Genomic DNA, 12937 nt, shown 5'->3' on the forward strand with positions numbered 1-12937 from the left:
AAAAAAAAAAAAAAAAAACCTACTTTATAATTAGCGTCTTGTGCTAATAATAAGAGAATGCAGTAATTTTAGCCTCTAACCACAGTAGGGGTGTACAAAAGAATCTGACAAATCGCACCAACCCGATAATTAATCCGAGTTAAACCGAGAAAAAAATTCGATTATGATTTGGTTTGGTGTTGGAAAAAAAAAACCCGACCATAATTGGTTTGGTTTGGTTTTAACTAAAGAAAGTCAAACCGAAACCAAACCAACCCGACATTACATATATAGAAATTTTAGATATATTTAATATATAAATATACTTATTGTGATGTAATTTATAAATATTTCTTAAAAAATTTCATAATTTTATCTTTTAAGTATTATTTCAAGGTTGGACTTAGAACTTTTGAATGCTTCAATAAATTTTATAGCCATTAATATTAGTAAATTAAATAATGCTAACAAAATTCCAAACAAAAATCAAATCAATACTAATGCTAACAAAAGACATTCAATTCAATATTACGAACGGGAATGTATTAAATATTTATTTTTTATTTTGCAACAATTTAGATAAAACTGCATAATCTATTTTTATTTTTCTTTAGCGTTTGGTCATGTAATTAATACTCCCTTATTAGTCTATTTATTTTAGCATGACTTAGTACTTTTAGATTATGTTTATTTTTTTATGGCTTTTTAATTAGCAATATTTATATTACATAATTTTATTGTCTTTATTGTTGAATATTTTAGGATAATGCCATGACACATCTCATATTTTATATTATTTTCTTGAAAAATACTTTATATAGTTGTATCTTACTAGGATTAAAGAAATTTTTTGAGAAAATGTTATATATTTTGTTCTACGAAGATTTTATCGGAAAAAAAACCCGAAAGAAACCGAATAACCCGAAAACCCGAGAAAAACTAAGATTGAAAAATCCGAATTTTATTGGTTTGGTTTGGTCTTTAAATTTAATAACCCGACATAATTGATTTGATTTGATAATTGTAAAATCCAAACCAACATGGCCTATGTACACTCCTAACCAAAAGTATAGAGTTGACGTCAAATTAATACCTTCTCAAAATTAACCTTTTAAATCATAGAAGTGTACTTTTTTTAGAGACCTAGGTAAAATGTAGGAGCCATCAACAACTTGCATAAGGCAAGGGAAATCACCAAACAAATATTGTGGCGGAGTAATAAACACTTCTTCATTCTTAATAAAAAAAATACGTTTGAGTCCTGGATATGGAGTCGATCGCCTTTATTAGGAAATGTTTTATCCCATAATATGAGATTATCCAACGTAAATTCGGATTTAGTGGGGCCCTATACAGATATCAGACACCGAGTGGGAACCAAAAAAAAATAAGAGAAGTCAACACGGTTCAATAATCAATACCAAGGGTACCACCACCATGTGATTTTCATAATAAAAAAATGATTTAATAAGAGAATGTCAAGTCAAAATACAAAGTACACAAGTTGTACACACAAGACGTTACTTTGTTTGTATCATTTTTTGGGCTCATAAATCATTATACGTCACATTCAAGAAGATAATATGTCTTCACGTGGAAGGGTTCCGTAGCCATGTGGTTATGAAGGGCAGTCGGCAGCACAAAACTTGGAAGTGCAGAGATAAGAAAAATACTTAAAGAAGAGAGAGAGAAAGACCACGATTCAAAGAGTGCGGTGAAATGATTGAGATCTCTTCGATTTTAATTAGAAATCTCGGGATCGAGCTTTGTAACTAAGTAGAGGACTTCTTAATAGTAGGTGCTTTATCCTTATATCATGCCTGCACTGCATGCAATATATCCAGTATATTCCCACAATTAGGATTTAGGGCGATAGTGTGTATGCAGACTTTACGTTTATCTTATGCAGATAGAGAAGTTGTTTTCGATTGACCATCGGGTCAAGTAAACACAATATCAACAATAAAAAAATGCAACATAAAAAAACTTTTGTACTGCACGCACAATTTTAAATTAATCGAATCAATAAATTTCGAATGCTAAATAATTAAAAACATAAAGAAAGAGAGAGATCTCTTCAGTTTTAATTAGAAATCTCGGGATCGAACTTTGTGACTAAATAGAGGACTTCTTAATATATAGTAGGTGCTTTATCCTTATATCGGGCCCGCACTTCATGCAACAATAATATATATAGTATATTCTCATAACTGTAGTTTGGGGAGGATAGTATTAGTGGCGGAGGCAGAATGCGGAATGCGGGTTCGGCCGAACCCACTAGCTTTTGTTCAAACTATATATTTCTCTTAAGAAATCCCCATTGAATATGTACAACTTATTAATTTAGAACCTAGTAACTTAAAATGATTACAATCCCGAACCCCATAAGGTTCAAATCTTGGCTCCGCCTCTTGGTAATGTGCATGCAGAACCTTACGCTTAGCTTATACAGATAGAGAAGTTGTTTCCGATAGACTCTCGGCTCAAATAAGTACAATATCAACAGTAAAAATACGATATAATAAAACAACAAGTCATTTTTCCACAGCATGCATAAATTCGAATTAGTCGAATCAGTGAATATCAACCCGCTAAAAAAATAAAGGAGAGAGATGTGAGGGTACATAAAAGCTTATCTAACGGATCTTGCCTGCCTTATTATGGCTCCCACACTATCCTTTTAAAAAACTGTAGTCTAGGTGAGATGTACATTCTATATAAACCCTTTTGTATTCTTTGTAAATAGAGAGTTGGACATATAACTCTTTGTCAAAACAGAAAAATGACTTCTTGGGTCAAAACAATTACTACTCCTTTTAGAAAAGCTCGTACTTTTTTCAATAATCAACAATCACCAAGAGATTCACCAAGAGATAAGAAGTCACAAGAAGAAGGTATGTACATGCAATATTTGTGTATGATAATCCAGTTTATATTGTGTTAGTTCATAAGTGAATCTAGAACGGGTCCGTAAGTTCAACTGAACTCATTGCTTTCTGATCAAATCACTTATATATGCAAAAAAGGAAATTTTGAAGAGCAAATATATGTATAATAGTTCATATCTAATCTGACTCTAAATCTTGAATTCGCCTTAGTGTGTTAGTGTGATTTAGAGCCGCTTGAGTAGGTTCAACTGAATCTACTATTTTTAGTTCGATTCACTTATACATAGGCGGAAGGTGAACCTTGGCGTAATTGGTAAAATTGCTGCCATGTGACCAGGAGGCTACGGGTTCGAGTCGTGGAAACAACCTTTGGAAAAAATGCAGGATAAAGCTGTGTACAATAGACCCTTGTGGTCCGGCCCTTCGCCGGATCACCGGACCAGCCACTTATGTGGGAGCTTAGTGCACCGGGCTGCCCTTCACTTATACATAGGCCAAAAAATTAAAGTGAAAATATATAATCCACTACATTCGTTCTGAATTCGTTGATTTTAAATCTTGAATTCGCCTCTGGTCGATTTCTTGGCCTTGTTGTTTAATTTTTGCACATATTTTTTTGTATTTGCAGATTCAGAGAACCATGTAGTAGATTTGCAGGGTGAAGTAATGGCTTGTGCATATGAAGATGTTCAGGTGATGTGGTCAATTTTAGACAAGTCCAAGGCCATTAGAACCTGAAATCTTTGTTTTTTCAAGCTAAATCAAGAACATATTGTACATATTTTCTCATTATCTTGTTGATGTGGTGACCAAACTGACGCCCAAAAGAAACAAGATTTTGAAAATTTTGATGCTATTCCATAGTCTGGTAGCCCCCCCCCCCAACCCCAAACCCCCCACCGGGGAAAAAATGAAGAAAAACATAACAAGAACGAACAAGTTCTTCTGACACCATTTTTTTTCTTTTTTGCTATTTTCTATGATCAACGAAAATCATGGATAGATTCACTGTACTGGGTTTGTATTTTGTAATTATCTCGATGCAGTAAAAATTAATTATTTATTCATTTTATCCAATCTGATAAGTGTCTGAAAAGAATTTAACGCATCCGATAATTATAGTTCTAAATTCTAATTCCCGAATCTGGTTGAGGTGCTGCACTAACTTTATTAGCATGATTTTCAAGTTTCTGTAAAAAAAAAAAAAAAAAAAAAAAAAAAAGTCGGGTCATAGACAAGTTTATTCATGCATAACGACGCTCAAAAGAGTTGTGATGGAATAATAAATACTTCTTTATTCTTTGTCCTTCATCGTAGAATTTTATGGCGAGAATCTGAAATTATATTGGAGACATAGTTAAGTAAATAAAAGTATGTTTTCTCTAGCAGCTTAAGCTTTTATATGAGATGGTCATATACTATAACATGGTATCAGAGCAGGCAGAAGTTTGAGTTTGAGTCCCATCGCCACTCAATATCAAAAAAAATTTTACGTGCTTGACTCATAAAAAAGAACCAAGCCCGTACGTGAAGAGACGTATTGGAAACATAATCAAATAAATAAAATTGTGTTATTAGGTTTAAGTCCAAGGAATATATACAATGTTGCTTCCAAATGTCTCACGTGTAGCATCTATTTCCCATGAAACTTCCTTCTTTTCTTTTTTGGTGTCATTTGCACAACCTTTTCTGAAGTAAAAAAAAAAAGGAATTTGGTATACTAAGCTCCTGTTATACGCTGGGTCCCGGAAAGAGCCGAACCACAAGGATCTATTGTACGCAACCTTACCTTGCATTTCTGCAAGAGGCTGTTTCCATGGCTTGAAGACCTCCAGGTCACATGCCAGCACTTTACCAGCTACGCCAAAGCTCTCCTCCTAAAGAATCAATATTCTAAAGTAAAAAAGAATCAATATTCTAAAGTAAAAAAGAATCAATATTCTGATCATACGAAAGAAGCTCCAAATGTCAAAGGCTTTACAGATCATACATTTCAACTCCAATTCCTATATCTACTTCAATCATCATTAGTTTAACAACAAAACAAACCAAAAACCTGAAAGAACAAAAGCAAATCTCGAATTTTAACTCCAAAGGTTCAACTTTTAAAGTGATCTAATAAAGTTTTGAAATTATGGAGTCGGAATTTAATATTTGTTAAAACGTTAGTAATTTGCTCTACGTCAAAAATATAGTTCAAGTTCAACCCATATTTAGCTGTAACTTGTAGCACTTTACTTGCCACATCCGTGAAAAGCTTGCTAAAATGAGTCTTTTAGAGCTAGTAAAAGGGCATCCTAGTGCACTAAGCTCTCGTTATGCGTGGGGTCCAGAGAAGGACCGGACCAGAAGGGTTTATTGTACGCAGCCTTACCCTGCGTTTATGCAAGAGGCTATTTCCACGGCTTGAACCCGTGACCTCCTGGTCACATGGCACCAACTTTACCAGTTACGCCAAGTCTCCCCTTCAAAAAGGCAGCTCAGTGCACTAAGCTCCCGCTATGCGCAGGGTCCGAGGAAAGGCCGGACCACAGTGATCTGTTATACGCAGCCTTACCCTGCATTTTTGCAAGAAGTTGTTTTTACGGTTCGAACATTTGACCTAGTGAAGCAACAAAACTCTGATACAAGAGAATGGCCATCATTCATGAGAATCACAATCCCATCTGCAAAACTATATCCTTTTAAGCATGTTTATCTGTTCCCTTTCGTATATAACTACTTCCATCTGGAGGAAAGTGCACTACTGTCCCAAAAAGAGGTCCAGAATTAAAGCAATTTGAACACAACAGGGATTCACAACGGATCCTCGTGAAACCTTCACTCAACGCAGCAATTGACACTCGTTCAGATATGTTTATGGAATAATAACCACAGCTCACACGATCCGAAGCACGGGCAAGACCTCCACCATGAACATGGCACGACAAACATGCGAAGCGAGATAGTATGAGTGGTTATCACTCTTGCCATGCATTCAAGCAATGGCTACCAAGACAGCAAATGCTTTTTATGGATGTGTTAAAAAGGGCAGAATTCATTGTACATGCTTTCATTTTTTAAATTATCGACTAGTCATATGAATGGCACCTTACAATAGCTTATACTATGGTGCCTACCAAAACTACTTGCAGGGGAATCTGTTGGAAGTCTGAGATGTTCTTCTTTATAGTTGATAGTCTCGAGACAAAGGCCGTGAGGTGGAACTTGCAAGGCATACTTCGCAAGTTCCTTCCTATCACGAGATTCCAAAATCCTAACAACAATATCTGGTGGAACTGCTTGTCTTCCAACTTGAAGCAGCAAAGCAACCTGCCAATGATTTTGAAAGAAAACACTATGCGTTATCTTCAGCTGCATTGCTCAAAAGCCTTTTAATTCAATTGAGATTTAATCATGAAGCCATGACAAAGTAACTGAAGATTTATAAGCATTTGCCTATCACTCAAAAACCCTATTTTACATAGATAAATCATTAAAAAGCAGAGGAAGTTTTATGAAACTCTGTCGCCAAAGTTATATCGACTCTCACTTAATTTCAATTACCAAGGTAAGAATAATCAAGTAACATACCATGTTCCGAACTTGTCTATATAGGAAACCAGATCCTTCAACTTCAAGCCGCAAAAGAGGTCCCTAAAAGCAAAGCACGGCAAAATTCAACTTAAAAACTTCATTGATGGATATATGACCCAAACTTTGGTTTCCCTCAAAACTTCATTGATGGCTCTGTGTGAGAAGAGCATCCAAAATCGAATTACGGAAAACTGAAATGATAAAATCAATTTTGTTGGGATAAAAGTGTCAGTTTGGAGGGCGAAGGAGGTTGGCTGATTTTGAAGTCAGAAGCGGTGATGGACAGTAAGCTTTTCCCTTCATTTTCACTTTAATTTTGTTTCTCTAGCTTTGGTAAACTATTAGCGAAATTTGTAAAGTGCAATCTGAGATATTACATAACTGAAAATACAACAATTTGGTTCAGGAGATATTTACAGCAAAGAAACAAGTATGAATTGCAGAAGAGTGAATAAACAGCAAAGGCGAAGACTGAGAAAGGTTGAGCCTTCTCCTATCTTCTTTGATAAGTAGAAAAGAGTCTGTTTATTAGGCACCAAATATGTGCTAGAAAAGAGTCTGTTTATTAGGCACCAAATATGTGCCAACTCTTTACACAACATAAAGTACAAAATTTTAAAGCAATGTATACAACCCTTAACTCCTGTAAGAAGTCAGCAAAAGGTCAATGACTGTTAGGCCTTTCAGACTAGTGCCACCAAGGTAAAGTAAACAAAAAGTCAAACCTAAATGAGAGGTACTGAACTGTATCCCTTTAATGCTTTCTGCATCAAGCGCCAGTTTTCCATTCCTACTCGTAATACAGAAATGCCAGCTTAACAAAAGTTCTTCATTGATACTGCAATATAGACCAAGTTAGAGAAGGTTGCGCATCTGCCATCACCCCACCGTTTGGATGGTGGATGGGGTGGGTGCCTGCGCCCATTTTGAATAATTCAAGGGATAATGAGGCAGACAGGTTATTGGGAACACAATTGGCCATGGAAAATGATTTGGAAGACAAAAGCCCCTACAAAAGTAGCTTACTTTGGTTGGATTGTAACTTGGGAAGCCTGTTTAACTCAAGAAAATCTCCAAAGAAGAGGTCTTTTTCTGGCTAACAGGTGCTACTTATTTGAGGAGGATCAGGAATCAGTTGAACATCTTTTTCTGCATTGTAGAATTTCTAGACAGTGTTGGGACCTTTTTCCGAGTATCTGTGGTATCTCTTGGGCAATACCTAATAGCATAAGGAGCTTACTCGAGTGCTGGAAAGGGCAGAGGATTCGAAAAGGCTTGAAGCAGATTTGGAATACTATTCCTATATGCATATTTTGGATCTTATGGCTTGAGAGGAATAGAGCTTGTTTTGAAGGACAAAGAAACCTACATTTAGAATTAAGAACAAGTGTTTACAGAATCTTTTCTTATGGTGTACGGGTAGTCTTATTGGTAGCACAAATGAGTATATGAATTTCTAGGGGGCAGACAGTAGATGCAGTCTTTATGTTCTGATCTGCATTCCCTTTGTTATTGTACTACTTGTACCATCTTGGTACCTTCTATCACTAAAACTTTTACCATTTCAAAAAAACAAAAATTCAAGGGATAGAGTGCAAAAAAGATCTTTTTAAGGGGGAAAGTGTCAATAGTGCTCAGTTTACGTGCATCACAGCACGACACATGATAGCCTTTTCCCTGTCCTATAAGATAATCTCATCTATATAAATGGAGGATTTGGATTTCTATGTTCAGGATAAGATAGTCCCATCTACTGCTTGTGTGTGTGTGTGTATATATATATATCACAAGTATGGAACTTTAGAACTTACGATTCACAGATACTCATTTGACATCAATACAGCAATTCTTTTTCAAAGGAATGCTTCTAATATAAATTATACTGACATGTACTTTTTATAACACTTTATACTCTCTTTCTTCCAATTTGTATTCTGAGACATGCTATGATATTGACACACTTGCGAAATAATAACATTATAAGACTTAGTTACCCTCATGTTAAGAAATTAATCTTATCAAAAATTGAAACTTTAACAAGGAAGTGAGCTGTTTCTTTTCTAATCGAAAGTAACTTATATCAACCACTTTACTGTCCATAAAGAATTGAATTAAATACTTAAATCTCCATATATAGTCAAAATATATTAGATCAAAATGGGATAGAGGTGACAACAACAAAAAAAAAAAAAAACCAGTGCACTCCCACACGTGGGGTCTGGGAAGGGTAATGTGTACGCAGACCTTACTCCTACCTTATGAAAGAAGAGAGGATGTTTCCAATGAACCCTCGGCTCAAGAACAGTGAAAAGGAATTTGGTAGCATGAACGTAAAGAATACGTATACTCATTGAGCTTTTAAGCCCGGAGAAGTGATGTGCCTAATGACTGGAACTTAATATGAAAGCCACATGCATGTGACCTTGAGCAATAAGCAGGGGCAGCTCAACAATATCCGGGGCCTAAAGCCAAACTTCAACGAAGGGCCCTAAGTTTTTCATATTTAAAAACTCATTTAATAAAATTTTATTTTGAAGTTTATTTTTCTAGGTTTTTGAGATGTAAATTTTTTAATAATTTATTTATAATCGATTTCTTAATATATATATATTTCTACTTTCTAGAGTTATTATTCAATTCTTTTAGGATTTCCAGATTTTCTAAAACATCTTTGTTAAACTCTCACCAACTTCTTCTTCTTCTTGGATTCCATTCTCTTCTAGCTCAATTATATTAGTAATTTGTTTATCTACCATAAATTCTTCCTATTTTTGGGAATTGTATTAAAATTTCAATTCTTCTCTCTTTTTTTGGTATTTTTTATATGCGGGTTCATATTTCTTTGTTAACATATTAAAATTCTAATAAATTAAAAAAGATAATACATATACTTACAAACAAAAGATATTAAAAAAAAATTTAGACGAAAGTAATAAAAAAAGTATAGAACAATTGAACCTAGTTTAACAAATAGTCATAGATAACTTGATATTACTTTTGCTATTTCAATAATTTTGGTGCAATGCCGGGAAAGCTTGACAAAAAAGGAGTGCGAAATTGCTTTCTGCTATCATATTTGACAGAATATTTTATGATACAGTGGACTTATAAGTCTAGAAAGGCTAAAAGGAATATAAAAGATTAAGTAAAAACTAGTTTAAAGAGAAAGTAATAAAAGTAACGTGGGTCTTGTGATAATAATCATAATATATAAAGGAGACAAGAAATATATTCACACGTAAGTTACTATTTTTATTCCCAAATTATCTCCATCGGTCCCATAATTTCCTTATTTATGAAAGATATATTTTTTTTATATATACTAAATATTTTTAAAAAAAATTCATCAAATACAGATACAACTATTTAATACAGTACCAGAAAATTTTGGGGCCCCTCTAGATATGGGGCTTCAAGCAATTGCTTGAGTGGCTTTACCCTTGAGCCGCCGTTGGCAATAAGCCAGCTCAAGTGTATTTTGTGTAGGCTAATTGATATCTCATATTAAGTAAAGGAATGAATATAGTACCTTTTCAACAACATCAAAGCGAAAAATCGTCTTCACTGGATTTGGCACCCGGTCATTTCGTGATGTATTGGCGAAGGCAGAAAAGTCATGTTTCCCCAAGAAATGCCCTGCAGCCTCTCTCATGACAGCAGCATCAAGTTTATATGTGCTATGGTAAGCATAGTGCCTCGTGAATGGGTCCATGATAGTGGAATTATACACTTGGTAGCAATAAATCTTGCTTGTGACAGAGAAACGAGCATGAAATTCAGGCACCGCAGGGCTAATTTCTCTAACTCTGATATCAAGAGGAAGAAGACCATTTAAACCTTGGTGAACGCCTTCTAACGTTTCATAGTTGAAAGGCGTAATGAAGTGTCCCACCTGAAAGCCAAAGTTGGCTCTAAGTCTATTTTTTTTAAAATCATTTCGTTTGGTTAGTAAGAATCCATTGGCAGGGAAAGCAGACCTGACCCCATGCATGAACTCCTGCATCTGTTCGACTTGCACCAACTGAACAAAGATCTTTGCGGTTTAATTTTGTTATTTTAGTCAGAGCTTCTTCCAGAATGCACTGTATAGTAGGTGTTGACTGCTGATACTGCCATCCTACAGGTTATTCGTCATTCAGGATTGTAGACATAAAACAACTGCATCCCAACATACACTCCCTAAATAAAGGGAATTAAAGAGTAAAAACATTAAGCAGGTAAGTTCAACATGATATTATCTAAGCGATCATTGTGGCTGATAAAGAACCACAAAAGAGAAAAAAGACGACCTTGGAGAAAAACAAACTCAAATCACCTACATCAGACGCTAGGACGAAATAGAGAAAAGGGGAACAAACTTTAAGGTGTCAAATTTCCAATTACTACTACCTTCAAAATCTTACTATGCCCGTCTGACTTGCCTAGTTCACTTCATCAGGGTTGACTTGATTAATTTTCAGTCTAACATCGGACATTGATTTATATATATTTCAAATCTATAAGTATATATTAATACTACATCAAAAACAGTACTAACTACCAAGTTTTAACCCTCAAATTGATTGATAGATAATCATAAAGGTCACAAAAGAAGAATATTACTGCTCTTTGAATAGTAATTAGATAAAAAGGGGAAACCTGGATGAGAAACTCTAAAAAGGATAGGATCCCCCCAACTCAACCCCTCAAAGATTACGTGAACGAACAATGTCCAGCAGATGTGCACATGATTTTGAGATGAATTTGATGCCAAAATGACATTTTAGACCCCTAAACTAACTCTAAACCTTCATTAATTTTCTACAGATGTCGTTGATTATTTATTCTCTTACAAAAGAAGTCTATGATAATATACTATGGCGAAATATGAATAGACGAACAAATTAGCTGTTTATAATAACAAAGAGAGAAGTAACCAACTTCACACTATATCATACTCCGTCAGATCCAATTTATGTGACACAAATTCCTATTAGTCTATCTAGAAAAAAAATGACATTTTCAGATACAATTCAAATTTAAACTTCTACCCTTAGTGAAACTGACATGTTCAAGACAACAAGTTCCAATCAAGGTACAAAAGAATGTAAACTATGAGAGAGGTATCCAACTTCATGCTATATCATACTCCCTCGAACTCAATTTATGTGGCACCATTTCCTTATTAGCAACAATAACAACAAACCCACTTTAATCCCATAAGTGGGGTTTGGAGAGGTTAGCGTGTACGCAAACCTTACCCCTACCCTAGAAAGGTAGAGAGTTTGTTTTCGATAGACCCTCGGCTCAAGGAACAATAAAAATAAAGCAACAAATAATACCAACAGCAATGTAATAGGGTAATAGAAGCGAATGGTACAACATGTAATAAAGAACCAGGAACAAGAGAATACAATAATAGCACTACAGGTAAGCCTAGTAGAAATTCACAACTACTTGTCAACTTACAACCCTAATCCGCGATAACCACACCTTACTGGTCATTTCCTTATTAGCCTATTCTATAATAAAAAAATAAAAAAAATAAAAATAAAACTAAATTCGGAAACAATTTAAATATAAACTTATTCTCATATTACCTTAATGAGTAAGCTTGCATAGCCACAATGTTATGACATGTTCAAGATCACAACTTTCAAAACTTTTCTTTTCTTTCTTAAAATTCCGTATTAGTCAAACTAAGTGATATAAATTAAAAACCAAGGAGAAAATAAAACCTGAGAATCTGGTACCGTCGTAAGCAATAACAAAACGCCATTTATAAGCTGGTAATGACAATTTCACCGCTTGACCCTTATTTGGATCTTCGTCCTTTCCACTCCAATTCTGTTAGTATATTACAATTAAGCATCAATTTGAAAATACAAAAAAAAAAAAAAGGTAAAGTCAAGTGACAACAGAATAGCAACATACAGAGGTAGAATTGGAAGAAGACGGCTCGAGAGTGGGAAGTGATGGAAGTGCCAAAGCTGCTGAAAAACACATTCTTCATTCACATTTATCAGTCTACGAATTTTTTTCCAATTTCTAATCAGAGTTCAGCTGTGAGTGTTAAATCCGAAAATCTGTTCATTTATCGCTAGACTCTTGTTAAAAACTTTGGGAGAAAATGACAAAAATGGTTTCTTATGTTTGGTATAGGTTTAAAATAGTCTCTTAAGTATATTCTTGTGTAATTTTAGTCCATTAAATTTGTTAAAAGTGAGATTCATCTATGTAAAACAATTAACAAGCTCTTGTTGTTAGATTTAACGGAACTGTAAAAGAAGAATTGATAATTATCACTCTAGAAACTACATCAAAAATTGCAAAACACATCAGAAATAAATCAAATATAGATTGTAACTTAAAAACCTCCTCCAAGATATTAGAAATAGATTTAAAAAGTAGCATAAATTGTAAGATTTGCACCTCCAGACGTGTCTCATAAATCATAGTAATTTCTTTTCACCTTTTTTCGTTAAATCTTGCAACTAAAATTTGTTAAATATTGA

The 12937-nt window shown here is 34.5% G+C and overlaps 2 protein-coding genes across 2 annotated transcripts; one reads left to right on the forward strand and one right to left on the reverse strand.

Moving 5' to 3' along the window:
* Positions 1 to 2743: 2743 nt before the first annotated feature.
* LOC104212579 (uncharacterized) lies at positions 2744 to 3723 on the forward strand. Its single transcript, XM_009761880.2, has 2 exons — positions 2744 to 2873; positions 3496 to 3723. The coding sequence occupies exons 1-2, from the start codon at positions 2762 to 2764 to the stop codon at positions 3603 to 3605; spliced, it is 222 nt and encodes a 73-aa protein (XP_009760182.1). The 5' UTR covers positions 2744 to 2761; the 3' UTR covers positions 3606 to 3723.
* Positions 3724 to 5814: 2091 nt separating this feature from the next.
* Positions 5815 to 12511, reverse strand: LOC104234531 (uncharacterized). The gene is made up of 6 exons (XM_009788099.2): positions 12357 to 12511; positions 12161 to 12269; positions 10421 to 10560; positions 9973 to 10335; positions 6441 to 6503; positions 5815 to 6179 (listed from the first exon to the last, which is right to left on the reverse strand). The coding sequence occupies exons 1-6, from the start codon at positions 12426 to 12428 to the stop codon at positions 5943 to 5945; spliced, it is 984 nt and encodes a 327-aa protein (XP_009786401.1). The 5' UTR covers positions 12429 to 12511; the 3' UTR covers positions 5815 to 5942.
* Between the last annotated feature and the right edge of the window lie 426 nt (positions 12512 to 12937).

The sequence above is a fragment of the Nicotiana sylvestris genome, chromosome 5 (assembly GCF_000393655.2).
Source record: "Nicotiana sylvestris chromosome 5, ASM39365v2, whole genome shotgun sequence".
NCBI classification, from domain to species: Eukaryota; Viridiplantae; Streptophyta; class Magnoliopsida; order Solanales; family Solanaceae; genus Nicotiana; species Nicotiana sylvestris.